The following is a 19,678-nucleotide window of genomic DNA, read 5'->3' as shown; positions in this document are numbered from 1 at the left end:
TCTCAGTTTGCTTGTGTGCAGTATTAACATGCTTCTAAATAATATGTAACAACCCCAAAATGATTTCTTGCCCCCTCATGCCCTCTGAAAAGTAAATAAGAACAAGTATAGTTCTTCCTTTCTGCGAAGGTGGAACTAGAGGACTTAAAATATTCCCCCCTGCCCCAAGGTCTTTAACTGTATTTGTGCATTATTCACAGGCCACTTGGTTAGGGTTGCCAGGTTAAGCAAATAAAATTACAGAATGCCCACTTAATTTGACTTTCAGATAAATAACAATAATTTTTTTAGTATAAGTATATCCCAAATATTACACTGGGTATTTTTTTTTAATTTATTTATTTATTTATTTATTTATGGCTGTGTTGGCTCTTCGTTTCTGTGTGAGGGCTTTCTCTAGTTGTGGCAAGCGGGGGCCACTCATCACGGTACACGGGCCTCTCACTATCGCGGCCTCTCTTATTGCGGAGCACAGGCTCCAGACGCGCAGGCTCAGTAATTGTGGCTCACGGGGCCAGTTTCTCCGCGGCATGTGGGATCCTCCCAGACCAGGGCTCGAACCCACGTCCCCTGCATTGGCAGGCAGACTCTCAACCACTGCGCCACCAGGGAAGCCCTACACTGGGTATTTTGCATGCAATATTTGGGACATACTTATACTAAAAAAAAAAAAAAGTATTCATTGTTTATCTGAGAATCAAATCTTTCATCAGGCAAACCTACCTAGTGTCTTTGAAGACCTATGGTAGGCCCAAGGATTTTTCTGAACTATTTATTGACAGTCAATTCAATTTCAACTTCTGTGAGTGTTTGTGTGTTTGTGTGCTCTTTCACATGAGATTCCATAGAGGAAATAGGATGTCAGAGCAGAGAGAGGCGGTGCACAGCTATAGCGTCTGAAACATTGATAAATATTGGCTGGAAAGCTGTGGAGGGCATGGCATAGAAGCTGTTGCTGGCACCCTTACGTTCTCAGATTCCATGCTGGTTTTTCACTGCCTTACTTTGCTGCCATTCCCCAATCAGCATTTGTTTTTGAGAGGTCCTAGACCCTTTTCTCCATGAGAGCTCTGTCTGATTTCAGCTTAGAACCTGTACCTGTTTTTTTCAGGGAAAACTTTTCACCTTCTTATTCTTATTATTTTGAAGCTTGGCATCAGCATGCATAAATTTGGAGAAAGATGTGACTTAATTCAGGAAGGTGGAAGAATAACTGACCCCACTATTGACAAGCGCATGGATTTTCATTTTAATGCTCTCTTGGATGTGGTCTCTGAGTGGAGGAAGGATAAGACTCAGCTCCAAGATGTCCCTTTAGGAGGTATGGGGAGAATGGTGTTCTGATTGTTCCATCTGAGTCTCATTCTAACCTAAGCTTGATTAGCGGTAGCATCATTCATCCACAAGCCTGGATGGATGCAATAAGAATAGTCCTTAGGAGCGTTCCTTTTGAACTGACTGTTCCACAGAGGGGAGCAGAACTGCCTCAGGGACCTTTAGATGCATGTTTGTGTGTGTGTGTGTGTGTGTGCGCATGCACACACGCACACATAAGTCTTTACACAATAGCCAGTGTTTAAAAAAATTATTTAAATGTTTAATTTTCAACTTCCCAGAAGAGCTTCCTTTTAATGAAGCATGTGGTAAGCTCTATGTGAATAACAAGCCACCACATGATGACCCAGAAGAGCTTACTTTTAAGGAAGCATGTGGTAAGCTCTATGTGAATAACAAGCCACCACATAATGACTCTTCTAGATAAGAGTTCCTGTGTGAAAGGATTTCTTTTCTTTTTCTTTTTTGGACAGTAGGTTAAGATTTTTTTCCAGTATATTTTGTTTAAGAATGCAAGACTCTGTATTATGATTTAAGAACTTGAATTCAAAGTTTTTAGGCTTTGGTACTAAATGGACAGTATTCACCACAACCCTTTAGAAAACCTGACTTGTAACAGCTCATTTCCCTGCGGGCGCCCGCTGAGATCTTACTATATTGCTTCTTAAATTGATATTTATTTAACCTACGATTTCATGACCTGAATGTATTCACTTGTAATTCTTGGAAACATGTCGGAGTTTCTTACAGTATGAGCATTTGAATTCAATTGGCAGGGTATTAATTTGCTTCAGCTATGTGTTTCTGTGTGAGGGGTCTCAAGTCTCCGTCCTGGAATACGCTCTGTCTCTGTTTGGGGTACATTTCTCAAGAGCAGGGACTGTCTTGTCTCCTCTTTTTATCCTCTCTCCCCGCCTGCCCCACGCCGCCAACCCCCCTCCCCCACCACCCCGTGACCTCAATTCTTCGCCTCTGAGACCAACCCACATTCTAATCGCCCTTAGTAAGTGTTGACTGACAAACCATAACAGAACATTTTTAGAAACTTACTGGGGTTGACAGGGAACATTTAACCAAATGTGGTGTCCAGACCAAGTGGTGAGTTGTTGAATTTTCTGGAAATGAAGACAGTGACTAGGCGGACTTGCAGGATGTTCTCAGCATCTGATTAGTGTTTTTGCACATGTGTGATAGTCGCTGGGTGGGGTTTTTCTTTACGATTCTTTCAGAGCCACCAAATACAAAAGTTAATAATATTGCTTTGTCTTGGCTTTACTTAAAACAAGTTATTAAGGGAAGATCAGCAACACTTACTGTGTAAGTAGTTGTTGCATCTTATTAGTATATTTTTGGAAAAGCTTTAATAATAGTGTGCACATCTCTACATGAGGTTACAGTCAGAGCCTGCCTAGCGGTATCTCAGCTGTCTGAGCTCTCACCTTATTAGCATTTAGCTGAAAAGACAAAAATATAAATACTAAGAAGCTAGAGTGAATTTCACAAAGCAAATATACTAAAGCTTTTAAATGTTGTTTACGTAGAAATCACACTAAGGCTTCTCTCAGTCTGTTTATACTGTTCTAGCAGTCTTGGTTCTTCCCAGACGTCTACAAAACCTAAAGGAAAATAGAAACTACCTAGCAGGAGGCAGGAATGGGATTGCTACAAAAAGGTATTAAAAGTGGAAAAAAGCCCAGTGGTCTAGGGGCAAAAGCCTAGCACAGAGGTGCCACAGACATCCCCATACTACAGTCTAGCATAAGAATGGAACATTTTAATGAGAACCTTGAGTTGTCAGAAAAGTTAACTGATACCCAGTTCTATTTCTAGTCAAGCATGTGCACAATACTTTATAGAAGCTTTGAGAATGCAGTGTATCTGTTGGGTGGTTGTCATCACTGGGAAGGTTATAAAGAAGTAACCTGTGCTAAGATTCTTATAATTTGTCAGGCACAAGCCTTCCCCCACCCCCCAAAAAAAGGAATCTAAGACAATCATTGGAACGATGTCACGGGGCGGTGCATATGTAGTTGAAAGTTCCAGGCGAATGGGATAGATAAGTGCTGGGGGTTGATAACCAAGGAGCAATTCCTGAGGCTGGTAGTGACCAGGTGATGCTGGTCTGTAAAGGATGGATGGGACCAGGGTGGGGAGGGCATTCCAGGGAGGGGCGTGATAGTAGCAGACTCTTCAGGGTTGGCATTTACCAGGAAAAGATTGAGAAGCAGTGCAGCGGAGCCTGTGAGTGGACCGGTGGTGTTTGCTGTCTTTGGAAAGGCTAAAAATGTGCTAACACTGTCTGGCTGTGGTTTTTGGAATTTATTACATAGGCAATGGAGAACCAGTAATTAAAGGTGTTGAGCCAGAGGGTTGGCAAGGTGAAAGTCCATGATGGAATATTTAGAATGTTTGGGAGAGAAGATAGCCAGTAGTCAGTCTATGATAGGTCTCTTAGTTGAGGTGAGCTGTTATAAGAACTTGACTTTAGGGCCTCCCTGGTGGCGCAGTGGTTGAGAGTCCGCCTGCCGGTGCAGGGGACACGGGTTCGTGCCCCGGTCCGGGAAGATCCCACATACCGCGGAGCGGCTGGGCCCGTGAGCCATGGCTGCTGAGCCTGCGCGTCCAGAGCCTGTGCTCCACAATGGGAGAGGCCACGACAGTGAGAGGCCCACGTACCATAAAAAAAACAAAAAAACAAAAAAAAACACTTGACTTTAAGGTGATGGCAGTAGGACCAGAAAGGGAATGGGAATCCTCTCTCTGTCTTCATATGTGCAAGGGTTACTTTTCCTTTATCTTGAGCAAAAGAAGAAATAGTTTCTCAACAAAGTAGAAATGAAACATGGTTGAAGACATAGAACCTGCATAGTTTTGTTCCCCATTAAGATAAGCTTTTACTTCCTGAGAGAAACCAACCTTATCAAGACAGATACTCTTTCCCCCTGAGTTTACCTGGGAAAGGTCTTCAGAAGTTTGGGGTCTTGCAGGTTGAAGGAGGTGGAACGCAAAAGATAAGGAATTCGAGAATAATGTTAAAGGTTTTTTTCTGCTTTGCTCCATTCCCACGGCAGAAAAGATAGAGGAGATCTACAAAGCTTTTATTAACGAGTCTGGAATCCAGTTCAGTGAGCTGGAGGAGGAAGTCCTTCAGTTCCATCTCAGTAACCTGGAATATGCCTGTGGCAGCAACCTCCATCAGGTGGGCTTTGAAGACGCTTGTTTCTGTGTATGTGTGTGTTTTATATATTGAGATATTTAGCCTGGGATGGTCTGGATAAACGGGGAACAATGGGTCTGCTACTTAAAAGATCGAACACCAGGACTTTAGAGTATATGAAACCCACAGTGGTTTTGAAAAAAAATTTTTTTAAAGCAAGAGAAACCTGTCTTCAAATCATGCCTGTGAAGACACCCAGTCCGTAAACCTGAATACAGGAGGGCTGCTGGGCTGAGCCAGGGAGGGGGCAAGAGCCAGTGTCCACCGCCCTCCTTGCCTTCCCCTTGCCCTCCTTGGGGGCCCTCGAGCCATTTCTGTGCAACTGTGGGCTGAAAACACTGCTCCTAAGAAACCAGGATAGAGCATCTTTGCAATTAGGATCTGTTCATCTTGCTAAAATAAATTTAAACTTGCCTAATTCATGTCACCAACTGTGATCTCGATACTTGGATATGCTGTACATTGAATGGCGGTTCTGTGGATGACCCCTCACTTAATAATCCTCTTTGGTGGGGCGGGCAGGGACAGCAATTCATGTTTCCATTTGGTGATTCTTTGCAATTGGAATCACACTTTTCCAAAATCATGCTGCATTTCAGCGTCTGGGGAATTTCCATGTTGAAGACATCTAGGTGGCATATTTATATACGGAGTTGATTGAATGCAATTCTCCTCTCATGGAATTCTCCTTATCCAGGGCTGTTGATGTATAATACACCTTTCATTTTTATCAGGGTGTGGTACCCATGCCCAAATCATGTCTACCTTTTGTTCTAAAATAAGCTTTCCTGTGCTTTATTGAGAGATCTCCTTTCCCTGGCAGCGGTATCCACCTGGGTTTATCTATTCACGCCCCCCCCCCACCTTTCTGTTTTGCCCTCTGCCCTCTGGCCTGAGGTGGCCTTTCCCACCCTGGGGCTCCTGTTTTTGTCCCTCAGGTGCAGACTCCAGGCTTTACACCACCTCTTGTTTCCCAACCTCTCCTGATGTTTCCCAGGTGTCTGCTCGCTCCTGGGACCACAATGAATTCTTTGCCCAGTTTGCCGGTGACCACACCCTCCTCACTCCTGGGTACTCCGTCATCTTGGAAAAACTGGCAGAGGGACTGGACATTCGGCTCAGATCTCCAGTGAGTATCCACAGTGGTGGGAGGCTCTGGTTTGGTGGTGTTTGGAGAATGTGAAGTTTGGGGCATGTGGATTACACAGGAGACAGGTGCCTGCTTTGATGTTCAGCCAGTGTCTGCAAATACTTTTGATACTATGATCAGTCACGTTATCCTTGTCGATGAGGTAGCTATTGCTGTTTGGAAACAGTAGTGGCAGAGATGCATTTTCATTAATAAGGGGCTGAGTGAGAGTTCCCTGAAGTAGCAATAACTGTTGTTTAGTTCTCTGAATGCCAGGAAATGATTCCCCATAGCCTTGGAAATGTAAACTCCCATAATAAGAGAATTGGAAAGGATCCTGGATCATATGGTTCCATCCCTCATTATGTTTTTCATAACTGCTTTTCTTGAGCAGGTACAGAGTATTGATTATTCTGGAGATGAAGTGCAAGTTACCACTACAGATGGGACAGCGTGTACAGCACAAAAGGTAAGCGCTGTGATTCCACTAGGTGCTGCCAGGGGCCTGGGAGTAAGGGAGACCAGTCTTTTCCACCAAGCAGTTTGCCTTTGGCAATCTGCCCAGAGCCTTGTTCAATCTCTGGAGAGCTCTGTGTCTCTACTTGTTGTGTGTGGATATGCAAATCAGATTTAATTATTCAAACACTATATAGATTCGTGGCAGATGGAATTCTGAATAGTGTTTCTCAGAGTGGGTTCTATGGTACATTAGTTCTGAGAGTTGACAAGAGAAGAAAACTTTGGCCAAATTAGTTTGTAAAGTAGTATATACTACAGTCTAAGTTTAGGGTTAAATAAGAGCACATTAAAGGCTCTGAGAAGTCCTGCATTTTAAAAACCTGTTTTACTTTGTGTAATTCAGTGGTTTCCAAGTTGGTAGTGTTTTTTGTTTTTGTACCATGGAAACTTTTTTTAAATCAGATCAAGAACACTCTGCATTTTTATCTTGAAAGTGGCAGAAGTACTTTTATATCATTTGAATTTTTTGTCAACAGCTTTAGTAGGCGGACAGTGAAAGGTGATGTAATGTAATATATGAAATCACACTGAGATTTCTGTAGTGTTGGAAAATAAAGTGTTGGGGGTGGAGGGGGATTAATAAACCCCATAGATTTATTTAAATTTAGTTGTGTCTGAAGTGATTACCAAAAAGTGTAATTGATGAACCATCACTAGTTCCTAAACTAGCTGTGTTTTAATGCTTTGCAGCTAGCGAAAAAAATATTTCACAGTCCTTGCTATTCATAGAGAAATGAAGGATTGCATGTCAGATGGGAAAGACGAGGTAGAGTGTCTGAGCCCAGGGGGATGGTTCCTCATATTATTCCTGCCATTTACTAGCTGGATAGTGAGTATTGGTCATATAGACTTTGGAGTAGCAGTAGTTCTCAATCCTGGCTGCACCTTAGAATCACCTGGGAGGTGCTTAAAAAGAAAGGTTGCCAATCCCCACCCTGCAGAGATTCTTGCTGAATTGGTCTGGTCATGTTTTTAAAGCTTCCCAAGTGATTCCAACATGTGACCAGAGTTAAGAACCACTGGGCAACAGTGTTCTTATCTGTGAGTCCCCAGGTGAGAATCAGGCTACTATCTAATATTCTTCCTGGTGATAAAAAATTTTTTTAATATCACCTTATAAAACTGGAAGTCGGCTGATGGCTCAACCTCTGGTATTTTGTGGCTTTGCCTCTTCGCATCCAGGACAACATGCTAGGTGTGCTTACCCTGCTGGTTCACCCTCTGCCTGACCCTGACCAGGCATATTTGCTTTCTTTCTTTGTATTCCGGCTCTTTAGAATAATTAGAACATAGTTTCAGGCTGTGATTCAAAGCCTGCTCTGAAATGAGGAAAGCAAATATGTTTATTTTTAGTAGTTAGCACAAATCACAAAGTTTCAATTGCAAGCTTCCCCAGCTTATAAGCGAAAGATCTCCAATCCAACAGCATACACTGATAAACACTTAACAAACTGTAATTCAGCCTAGGCTGCTTCCACTGAGACCTAGCATTAGTTCCTTACCAGGGTATGTTTATATCTTTTGCCTATTTGTTTACCTGAGTTTGTGTGTTTCTGAAAGCTTTTTTTTGTCATTAAGAAAACATCTAGATCTTATTTACTTATAGTCTTATATACCCAAGAGGGTAATTGTTCCTTTTTTCTTTTTTTTTTTTTTTGTTGCATGGTGGCTATTATCTATAATCACATTGAGGAGAGAGAACATGTTTTATATTTTATAAAATTTTCACATGGCAGAAAATAGTGACAAAATCACAGGAAGAGCTCTGAACTTCCTGTGATCCTGGAGTTGGGGTTTCAATAGACTACATCTTTGATGAGGGTAGCAGTCGATATGTTCCTTGGTGTTCAGATCCTTTCTCATCCAACTGTGTTATCCTGTACTACAGATGATGGAAAGTACACACATACACACACACACACTTCCCAGGCTCCCTTGCAGCTGAGGGTCTAAATATGAATTGGGTCCAGCCAGTCAGACGTACTCGCATGAGACTTGGGAGGTGTGGTATGGCTTTTGCTTCACTTCTGCTGCCTTTGCTGCCAAGCAAAATGGTCTAGGTGTTGGGTTCTTCCACAGCTGAAACATTAGCAGTCCCAGGATCCACTCATTTACTACCTGGGAGTCAAGAGCCAGGGCATGAGGTATCCCTTTTGCTGGTACAGCTTGTTCGGTAAGTGGCATGTTTCTGGAGCTGGTAGCCGTAGTAATGGCTCCTGATTGTGACAGTGGTAACACGGTTCTGGAGCCAGAAATTTCTTTTTATTTCTTTTTTTTCTTCTTAGTTATCTATTTTATACACATCAGTGTATACATGTCAATCCCAATCTCCCAATTCATCCCACCACCACCCCCTCACCACCCGCTTTCCCCCCTTGGTGTCCATACGTTTGTTCTCTACATCTGTGTCTCTATTTCTGCCCTGCAAACCGGTTCATCTGTACCATTTTTCTAGATTCCACATACATGCATTAATATACGATATTTGTTTTTCTCTTTCTGACTTACTTCACTCTGTAGGACAGTCTCTAGGTCCATCCACGTCTCTACAAATGATCCAGTTTCGTTCCTTTTTATGGCTGAGTAATATTCCATTGTATATATGTGCCACATCTTCTTTATCCATTCATCTGTCGATGGACACTTAGGTTGCTTCCATGTCCTGGCTATTGTAAAGGGTGCTGCAATGAACATTGTGGTACATGACTCTTTTTGAATTATGGTTTTCTCAGGGTATATGCCCAGTAGTGGGATTGCTGGGTCATATGGTAATTCTACTTTTAGTTTTTTAAGGAACCTCCATACTGTTCTCCATAGTGGCTGTATCAATTTACATTCCCACCAACAGTACAAGAGGGTTCCCTTTTCTCCACACCCTCTCCAGCATTTGTTGTTTGTAGATTTTCTGATGATGCCCATACTAACTGGTGTGAGGTGATACCTCACTGTAGTTTTGATTTGCATTTCTCTAATTAGTGATGTTGAGCAGCTTTTCATGTGCTTCTTGGCCATCTGTATGTGTTCTTTGGGGAAATGTCTATTTAGGTCTCCTGCCCATTTGTGGATTGGGTTGTCTGTTTTTTTTAAACATTGAGCTGCATGAGCTGTTTATATATTTTGGAGATTAATCCTTTGTCCATTAATTCATTTGCAAATATTTTCTCCCATTTTGAGGGTTGTCTTGTCTTCTTGTTTATAGTTTTCTTTGCTGTGCAAAAGCTTTTAAGTTTCATTAGGTCCCATTTGTTTATTTTTGTTTTTATTTCCATTACTCCAGGAGATGTATCAAAAAAGATCTTGCTGTGATTTATGTCAAAGAGTGTTCTTCCTATGTTTTCCTCTGAGAGTTTTTTTTTTTTTGGCGGTACGCGGGCCTCTCACTGTTGTGGCCTCTCCCGTTGCGGAGCACAGGCTCCGGACGCGCAGGCCCAGCGGCCATGGCTCACGGGCCCAGCTGCTCCGCAGCATGTGGGATCCTCCCAGACCGGGGCACGAACCCGTGTCCCCTGCATCGGCAGGCGGACTCTCAACCACTGTGCAACCAGGGAAGCCCGTCCTCTGAGAGTTTTATAGTGTCCGGTCTTACATTTAGGTCTTTAATCCATTTTGAGTTTATTTTTGTGTATGGTGTTAGGGAGTGTTCTAATTTCATTCTTTTACAGGTAGGTGTCCAGTTTGCTCAGCACCACTTATTGAAGAGACTGTCTTTTCTCCACTGTATATCCTTGCTTCCTTTGTCATAGATTAGTTGACCATAGTTGTGTGGGTTTATCTCTGGGCTTTCTATTCTGTTCCATTCTACTCTATATTTCTGTTTTTGTGCCAGTACCATATTGTCTTAATTACTGTAGCTTTGTAATATACTCTGAAGTCAAGGAGTCTGATTCCTCCAGCTGTGTTTTTTTCCCTCAAGACTGCTTTGGCTATTCGGGGTCTTTTGTGTCTCCTACAAATTTTAAGATTTTTTGTTCTAGCTCTGTAAAAAATGCCACTGGTAATTTGATAGGGATTGCATTGAATCTGTAGATCGCTTTGAGTAGTATAGTCATTTTCACAATATTGATTCTTCCAATCCAAGAACATGATATATCTCTCCATCTGTGTCATCTTTGATTTCTTTCATCAGTGTCTTATAGTTTTCTGCATACAGGTCTTGTACCTCCTTAGGTAGGTTTATTCCTAGGTATTTTATTCTTTTTGTTGAAATGGTGAATGGTATTCTATCCTTAATTTCTCTTTCTGATTTTTCATTGTTAGTGTATAAGAATGCAAGAGATTTCTGTGCATTAATTTTGTATCCTGCAACTTTACCAAATTCATTGATTAGCTCTAGTAGTTTTCTGGTAGCATCTTTAGGATTCTCTGTGTATAGTATCATGTCATCTGCAAACAGTGACAGTTTTACTTCTTCTTGTCCAATTTGTATTCCTTTTACTTCTTTTTATACTCTGATTGCCATGGCTAGGACTTCCAAAACTATGTTGAATAGTAGTGGTGAGAGTGGACATCCTTGTCTTGTTCCTGATCTTAGAGGAAATGCTTTCAGTTTTTCACCATTGAGAATGATGTTTGCTGTGGGTTTGTCATATATGGCCTTTATTATGTTGAGGTAGGTTCCCTGTGTGCCCACTTTCTGGAGAGTTTTTTTCATAAATGGATGTTGAATTTTGTCAGAAGCTTTTTCTGCATCTATGGAGATGATCATATGGTTTTTATTCTTCAGTTTGTTAATATGGTGTATCACATTGATTGATTTGCATATACTGAAGAATCCTTGCATCCTTGGGATAAATCCCACTTGATCATGGTGTATGATCCTTTTAATGTGTTGTTGGATTCTGTTTGCTAGTGTTTTGTTGAGGATTTTTCAGTGTATATTCATTGGTGATATTGTGGGAGTGTTCCTTCCTCTGCAATTTTTTGGAAAGAGTTTGAGAAGGATCAGTGTTAGCTCTTCTCAAAATGTTTGATAGAATTCACCTTTGAAGCCATCTGGTCTTGGACTTTTGTTTGTTTGAAGATTTTTAATCACAGTTTCAGTTTCAGTGCTTGTGATTGGTCTGTTCATATTTTCTGTTTCTTTCTGGTGCAGTCTTAGAAGGTTATACCTTCCTAAGAATTTGTCCATATCTTCCGGGGTATCCATTTTATTGGCATAGAGTTGCTTGTAGTAGTCTCTTAGGATGCTTTGTATTTCTGCAGTGTCCGTTGTAATGTCTCCTTTTTCATTTCTAATTTTATTGATTTGAGTCCTCTCCCTCTTTTTCTTGATGAGTCTGGCTAAAGGTTTATCAATTTTGCTTATCTTCTCAAAAAACCAGCTTTTAGTTTTATTGATCTTTGCTATTGTTTTCTTCGTTTCTATTTCATTTATTTCTGTCTTATCTTTATGATTTCTTTCCTTCTACTAACTTTGGGTTTTGTTTGTTCTTTCTCTAGTTCCTTTAGGTGTAAGGTTAGGTTGTTTATTTGAGATGTTTCTTGTTTCTTGAGTTAGGATTGTATTGCTATAAACTTCCCTCTTAGAACTGCTTTTGCTGCATCCCATAGGTTTTGGATCATCGTGTTTTTGTTGTCATTTGTCTCTCGGTATTTTTTGATTTCCTCTTTGATTTCTTCAGTGATGTCTTGGTTATTTAGTAACGTATTGTTTAACCTCCATGTGTTTGTGTTTTTTACATTTTTCTCCCTGTAATTGACTTCTAATCTCATAGTGTTGTGGTCGGAAAAGTTGCTTGATATGATTTCAATTTTCTGAAATTTACTGAGGCTTGATTTGTGACCCAGGATATGATCTATCCTGGAGAATGTTCCATGTGCACTTGAGAAGAAAGTGTAATCTGCTGTTTTGGGGTGGAATGTCCTATAAATATCAATTAAATCTATCTGGTCTATTGTGTCATTTAAAGCTTGTGTTTCCTTATTAATTTTCTGTCTGGATGATCTGTCCATTGGTGTAAGTGAGGTGTTAAAGTCCCCCACTATTATTGTGTTACTGTCGATTTCCTCTTTTATAGCTGTTAGTGGTTGCCTTACATATTGAGGTGCTCCTATGGTGGGTGCATAAATATTTACAGGTGTTATATTTTCTTCTTGGATAGATCCCTTGATCATTATGTAGTGTCCTTCTTTGTCTCTTGTAATAGTCTTTATTTTAAAGTCTATTTTGTCTGATATGAGAATTGCTACTCCAGCTTTCTTTTGATTTCCATTTGCATGGAATTCTTTTTCCATCCTCTCACTTTCAGTCTGTATGTGTCCCTAGGTCTGAAGTGGGTCTCTTGTAGACAGCATATATATATGGTTTTTGTTTTTGTATCCATTCAGCAAACCTGTGTCTTTTGGTTGGAGCATTTAATCCTTTCACATTTAAGGTAATTATCTATATGTATATTCCTATGACCATTTTCTTAATTGTTTCAGGTTTGTTTTTGTAGGTCCTTTTCTTCTCTTGTGTTCCCCACTTAGAGAAGTTCCTTTAGCATTTGTTGTAGGGCTGGTTTGGTGGTGCTGAATTCTCTTAGCTTTTGCTCGTCTGTAAAGCTTTTGATTTCTCCATCGAATCTGAAGGAGATCCTTGCCTGGTAGAGTAATCTTGGTTTTACGTTCTTCTCTTTCATCACTTTACATATATCATGCCACTCCCTTCTGGCTTGTAGAGTTTCTGCTGAGAAATCAGCTGTTAACCTTATGGGAGTTCCCTTGTATGTTATTTGTTGTTTTTCCCTTGCTGCTTTCAGTAATTTTTCTGTGTCTTTAATTTTTGTCAGTTTGATTACTATGTGTCTCGGCATGTTTCTCCTTGGGTTTACCCTGCCTGGGACTCTCTGTACTTCCTGGACTTGGGTGGCTATTTCCTTTCCCATGTTAGGGAAATTTTTGACTATAATCTCTTCAAATATTTTCTCGGGTCCTTTCTCTCTCTGTTCTCCTTCTGGCACCCCTATAATGTGAATGTTGTTGCGTTTAATGTTGTCCCAGAGGTCTGTTAGGCTGTCTTCATTTCTTTTCATTCTTTTTCTTTATTCTGTTCTGCAGCAGTGAATTCCACCATTCTGTCTTCCAGGTCACTTATCCGTTCTTCTGCCTCAGTTATTCTGCTATTGATTCCTTCTAGTGTAGTTTTCATTTCAGTTATTGTATTCAGTTATCTCTGTTTGTTTGTTCTTTAATTCTTCTAGGTGTTTGTTTTTTAATTCTTCTAGGTCTTTGCTAAACATTTCTTGCATCTTTTCGATCTTTGCCTCCATTCTTTTTCTGAGGTCCTGGATCATCTTCACTATCATTATTCTGAATTCTTTTTCTGGAAGGTTGCCTATCTCCACTTCATTTAGTTGTTTCTCTGGGGTTTTATCTTGTTCCTTCATCTGGTACATAGCCCTCTGCCTTTTCATCTTGTCTATCTGTCTGTGAATGTGGTTTTTGTTCCACAGGCTGTAGGATTGTAGTTCTTCTTGCTTCTGCTGTCCGCCCTCTGGTGGATGAGGCTATCTAAGAGGCTTGTGCAACTTTCCTGATGGGAGGGACTGGTGGTGGGTAGAGCTGGGTGTTGCTCTGGTGGGCAGAGCTCAGTAAAACTTTAATCTGCTTGTCTGCTGATGGGTGGGGCTGGGTTCCCTCCCTGTTAATTGTTTGGCCTGAGGCAACCCAGCACTGGAGCCTATCCGGCTCTTTGGTGGGGCTAATGGTGGACTCTGGGAGGACTCATGCCAAGGAGTACTTCCCAGAACTTCCACTGCCAGTGTCCTTGTCCTCACAGTGAGCCACAGCCACCCCCCGCCTCTGCAGGAGACCCTCCAACACTAGCAGGTAGGTCTGGTTCAGTCTCCTATGGGGTCACTGCTCCTTCCCCTGGGTCCCACTGCGCACACTACTTTGTGTGTGCCCTCCAAGAGTGGAGTCTCTGTTTCCCCCAGTCCTGTTGGAATCCTGCAGTCAAATCCCGCTAGCCTTCAAAGTCTGATTCTCTAGGAATTCCTCCTCCCGGTTCTGGACCCCCAGATTGGGAAGCCTGACGTGGGGCTTAGAACCTTCACTCCAGTGGGTGGACTTCTGTGGTATAAGTGCTCTCCAGTTTATGAGTCACCCACCCAGCAGTTATGGGATTTGATTTTATTGTGATTGCACCCCTCTTACCGTCTCACTGCAGCTTCTCCTCTGTCTTTGGGTATGGGGTATCCTTTTTGGTGAGTTCTAGTGTCTTCCTGTCGATGATTGTTCAGCAGATGGTTCACCAGAAATTTCTTGATTGTATGGAGAGACAGCAACGCTCTTTGATGGTCTGGTTTTGTGAGTTGTTCTTGGAGGCTCTAAATGATTCTGTAAACTAGTTGAAAACCTGCAATAAATTGTTTCCTCCTTTAAAAGAAAAGGTGTGTGGCTTTACATGATTATAATCATCCCTAATGTTTGTGATGTGCTTTACCATTTATGAAGCATACTGATGTATATTGTAAGAGTTTTAGTTTTAAGCATTTCCCCAATCCTTTAAGGTTAGTTGGGCAGGTATTACCTTGGCCACACATTAGAAAGTGTCAGGAATGATACACAAAATCTAGTTCTCCTGACTCTGTATTTAGGGCTATTTCCTCTTACAGCATTGCTTTTCAGGATTGAGATCTGCTGACTCTTCTTACCCAGGGTTATTAATGCATCAAAACCTTAATGCAGATTCCTCCATATGAATGTTGCTTCTGCTCAGCCAGTCCACTCTTGTGCAGTGAACAGCCTGCACAACTGTACATGGCAGTTATTCTTCTTACCAGTGTAACAACATAGGATGTTGATAATCTCATTACTGGCAATAAAAAGGGGGGTGGGCAGTTCTTTAGGCGTTAAGATTTTCCTGGAAATGAACCCACTGAGTACTAGATTCAGTTGCTGTTTGTATGTTAACTGTTCATTATTTCCCACAGGTGTTAGTCACTGTGCCCCTGGCCTTACTGCAGAAAGGTTCCCTTCAGTTTAATCCACCATTGTCAGACAAGAAGATGAAGGCTATCAACAGCTTAGGTGCAGGCATCATTGAAAAGGTAACTGAATTACTTAAGCCTCAGAAGTAGAGAGATGAGTATCAGATGACAGGGGTTCCTTAACTTCTGATATTGGCAAGTAGCAGGTCATTTTTGAATCCAAATCAAATTCGAAGATTTCCTTTTCCTTTGAGTAATTGTTCATGAAGAATATAAAAGGATATTAACAAAACAAAAAGAGGAGAGCTGGCTAAGGTCTGGGAGTTTTGATTTTAGGAGAATGACTTGTTATTCAGAATTTGAACTGGGTATATAAATAAGCAATTCTTTTTTTTTTTCTGCTTTCCATGTCTACCCTGCACTAATTAGCCCCAGTGACGAGTGTTTTATACATCCTTTGCCTTGAAAACCTCCTTTAGCAGAATCTCTCAGCGCTACAGTAGATACCAGCAGACGTATGATTAGTAAGAATTTATCTCATGGATGTAAGGTTCGAGACCAGGTCTCAGGGATGTTCTTCATCTTCAGATTAGCCTAGAAGTTGTCAGTGGTTCCCACCGTTATCTGTGGGAGTACAGGACTGAATGGCATAAAAAGCCAGATGGTCACAAAGAGAACAAAGGAGGTAGGTGAATGGAAAGGGAGTATTTAGAAATGTTTGAGGTTTTTGAACATCTTTTTTTTTTTTAAATTGAAATATTTAAGAGCTATAGGTGGCTTCTTAGAGATTGCTGTACTTCTGATTTCAAGAAGCTGTTAACCACCTTTCTCTTGCTCGCTTTCCAGATTGCCTTGCAATTTCCCTATAGGTTTTGGGACAGTAAAGTCCAAGGGGCTGACTTTTTTGGTCACGTTTCTCCTAGTGCCAGCAAGCGAGGGCTTTTTGCCGTGTTCTATGACATGGATCCCCAGGTAAAATCATTGGTGGAATGTGGTTTGAATTCCCTTATTACATTTCAGAATTTGGTTTGGTAACTACTTGTGTGTTGAGTCCAAGAACTCATGGACATAGTGGACACTCCAGATGTCTGTTTATATTCTGGGGGGACACTTGGATGGGACATTTTCCTGTAGGAAAGGAGCCCCAATATCTGCCATATTTTCTTAAAGTACTAATATTGTCCCCTGGGAAATGAATTCGTTGCTGTGGAAATGTGTTACTTCAGGCTGATGGGAGGGAGAGTGGGTGTCAGCACAGTCACGAGTTGTGCTTGAAATGTATCCCCCCGAGAGTCCCCCAGGGAGCCCTGGTGGGGGATGGGATATGACTGGCGCAGGTGAGGACAGGTCTGGGAGTCGGTGGATGTGATTGGTGGGGGAAGGAAGACGAGGAGAGGACATACCTGGGGTTCACAAGTGACGGTTGTGATGATGTCCTGCCAAAGAATCACAGTTGTTTTGCCTCCTGACTCTTTGTTCCAATACACTTTATCTTCAAAGGTTCCACGTGGGAGCCAAGGGCAAAATGTCCTTACTGTTTGAGAAGGTTTTTTCCCATTATTTGATCGGCAGAATTCCTTTGTCAATGTCATTCTACTTCTTCTAAAACAAGTTCTTAGAAGGGAAAAGCCAAAAGAACCCGGAATTTGATATTTACATGACTTCCGGAGTTTTTCCAGCAGGGAACAATAAAATGCGTAAATATTATTCGAATAATGAGTACGTGTGGCCTGGGTGATGGAAAGGAGGCTACAGGACAGTAGGAAATGATGACGTTTGATGTGAGGATGAGGTCCTTCTCTGTTTGGAGCTGTGCGTCTAGAGACTTTGGTGCCCGAAGTCCACAGTGTAAAGTGCTTTTCCCGTCACGTGTCCAGAAGCAGCACAGCGTGTTGATGTCGGTGATCGCGGGGGAGGCGGTGGCGGCCGTCAAGAGCCTGGAGGACAAGCAGGTGCTGCAGCAGTGCATGGCCACCCTGCGCGAGCTCTTCAAGGAGCAGGTCAGACACCCCTCTTTGAAAAGAGAAAGACTAGCCGCACAGCACAGGGAGATCAGCTCGGTGCTTTGTGACCACCTAGAGGGGTGGGATGGGGGAGTGGGAGGGAGACGCAAGAGGGAAGGGATATGGGGATACATGTGGGTGTATAGCTGATTCACTTTGTTATACAGCAGAAACTAATGCAACATTGTAAAGCAATTATACTCCAATAAAGATGTTAAAAAAAAGAGAGAGAGAAAGACACGCTTGCTGCTAACTTCACTGTTTGCAGTGGTTTGAACCCAAAGCTAATCCATCAATACCAGAAATGAAGGACCTTGAGGCGGTGGACCACATTTCTCTTATTTCTTTCAGTATCCAACTTTCCACTTAAGTACCTGGATTAGTTTGCTCAGGCCACCATAACAAAATGCCACAAACTGGGTAGTTCAAGCAACAGAAATTTATTTTCTCACAATTCTGGAGGCTAGAAGTCCAAGATCAAGGTGTCGCCAGATCAAGGGGTTGGTTTCTCCTGAGGCTTCTCTCCTTGGCTCACAGACGGCTGCCTTCCCACTGTGTCCTCACATGGGTGCGTCTCTGTCTCTTGTCTGTGTTCTAATCCTCTCTTGTTAGAAGGACACCTGTCACACTGGATTAAGGTCCACCCTAATGATCCCATTTTGACTTAATTACCTCGTCAAAGGCCGCATCTCAAATACAGTCATGTTCTGAGGTACTGGGGGTTAGGGTTTCATCATCTGAATTCGGGGGGGACACAGTGCATAATAGTACCCCATTCCTCCTCTTACATGATTGTCTTCCTTCCTTTTGTCTCACATCATGCACACCCCCATTCTTTCCTAAGGAGGTAAAAGGCTCAGCATTTTCCACAGATTCTGTATTTACCCAAACCCTAGCAAGCTTTGACAACAGTTTTCCAATCAAAGGGACATTGTCCAGAATTTTCTGTACCCCACAGCAAGTCTCTTCTCTCCCTTTTCTCCAAGAAGCTCAAGGTACTTTCTATTTGCCAATTTACTAAATCTCACAGTCTCTGGAGATGTATAAATGGCGTGACATGTAACTTTTTCAAATAAAGGAGCAGAAGTACAAAGAAATGAAAATGCCTCAAATGTTACATACATTCAAGAGAGCGGGGCCCTCGGGGTATCGCTTATTTCACGTGATGTGATTCTATCTCACAGTAGTTCTTATTAGCTTGGGGCTTTTGTTCAAAAATTTGTTTTCAAATCAGTTATTTGGAACTTAACACAGGTTCCGTAGAAATCTATTTCATGGTGGCACTTGGCAGAGGTCAGCCTAGAAAATTATTTGAAACGTAGAGTGAAACCTAACCTGTGTAGCTGCTTTGTGAAGAAGCCTGTTGAGAATTCCAGTTAGAGGTCCTAAGACCCTGACCGTCCCTTTCCTCCCCTGGTCCAGCGCGTTTCAGGCGATGGGAAGGGGAATGCCTGGACTCTTCGCTGTTGGTGATGGCCCCTGGTAGGTGGGAGAAAGCATCTCAGGCAGAATGATAAAGTATTAAAGCGGAGAGATGTGTGTGTGTGCTGGGGAAGGTCAGAGAGTTGGGGCAGCGAAAGAGGAAAATGCACAGAGACGGCGCCTGGGCAGAGCAGCAAGGGGGCTGGAGGGTCATGCTGAGAACTGCTCTCAGAATGCTACAGGGATTAACTCACTTTCTAGATGGAGGAAGAACTGTAATTTTATACTTTGGGTTACATCAAGTCTAAGTCCCTTCTTCATCCCGTTTTCCAATTCCTTCTACTTGACACAGGAAGTCCCAGATCCCATGAAGTATTTTGTCACCCGGTGGAGCACAGACCCCTGGATCCAGATGGCATACAGCTTCGTGAAGACAGGGGGCAGTGGTGAGGCCTACGACATCCTTGCTGAGGAAATACAAGGAACCATCTTTTTTGCTGGCGAGGTGTGTACGGGGACTCCCACCCTGATTGCTTTCATTTTGATCACTTCCTTTTAATTAAAGTGATCTATGTCCAGAGTTTAAAAGCAACATCAAATGCCGTCAAAAGTCTTACGGCAACAAGCAGCAGGTACCCTGACAGCATCCTCCTCAAACTCCCCAAGCAGCCATTTTTAACTCTTTCTCCTGTTTCTTCTGGAATTTACTTCATGCTTTAAGATTTTTATACTGTTGTCTTCTGATTTAAGAAGTTAGACATTATCTCCCGACGTCCTATCAGGTTAAAGGTTTAGCCCACCCTGGTTTTTTCACACTTTTCACTAAATTGGTGTCAGTGCTTATATGGTGTGGCTGCTTACTGCTGAGCCAGGAAGGAAGGCGTTCGCTGATTCCTTTCTTACACAGCTGTTTTCTCTTCGGTCATAATGGCCTCTTTTTTCACTAGCTTAATTCTTTTTACACCACTCCTTAAGCCTCCCCACTCTTTTTTTTTTTTTTTTTTTGGCTGCGTTGTACGCACGACTCTTAGTTCCCAGACCAGGGATGGAACCCGTGTCCCCTGCAGTGGAAGCACAGAGTCTTAACCACTGGACTGCCAGGAAATTCCAAAGCCTCCCCATTCTTGAGTCGTCTCTAATT

At 42.2% G+C, this 19,678-nt stretch overlaps 1 protein-coding gene across 4 annotated transcripts in view; it reads left to right on the top strand.

Annotated features, from left to right (window-relative positions):
* The window catches only part of KDM1B (lysine demethylase 1B), a 57,338-nt gene that overhangs the window by 32,193 nt on the left and 5,467 nt on the right, over positions 1-19,678 (top strand). For all 4 annotated transcript variants that reach the window (XM_082639063.1, XM_082639062.1, XM_082639065.1 and 1 more), the window contains 8 exons: positions 1,150-1,321; positions 4,407-4,534; positions 5,550-5,681; positions 6,076-6,150; positions 15,116-15,232; positions 15,959-16,084; positions 16,990-17,112; positions 18,890-19,042. In XM_082639063.1, coding sequence (XP_082495189.1) covers positions 1,150-1,321; positions 4,407-4,534; positions 5,550-5,681; positions 6,076-6,150; positions 15,116-15,232; positions 15,959-16,084; positions 16,990-17,112; positions 18,890-19,042 — 1,026 coding nt within the window. The remainder of the gene's footprint in view (positions 1-1,149; positions 1,322-4,406; positions 4,535-5,549; positions 5,682-6,075; positions 6,151-15,115; positions 15,233-15,958; positions 16,085-16,989; positions 17,113-18,889; positions 19,043-19,678) is intronic.

Source organism: Mesoplodon mirus (assembly GCF_964341445.2).
Source record: "Mesoplodon mirus genome assembly, chromosome: 12".
Taxonomy (NCBI): domain Eukaryota; kingdom Metazoa; phylum Chordata; class Mammalia; order Artiodactyla; family Ziphiidae; genus Mesoplodon; species Mesoplodon mirus.
Note: the sequence above shows the minus strand (reverse complement) of the source record. Positions and strands in the feature narration are given on the sequence as shown.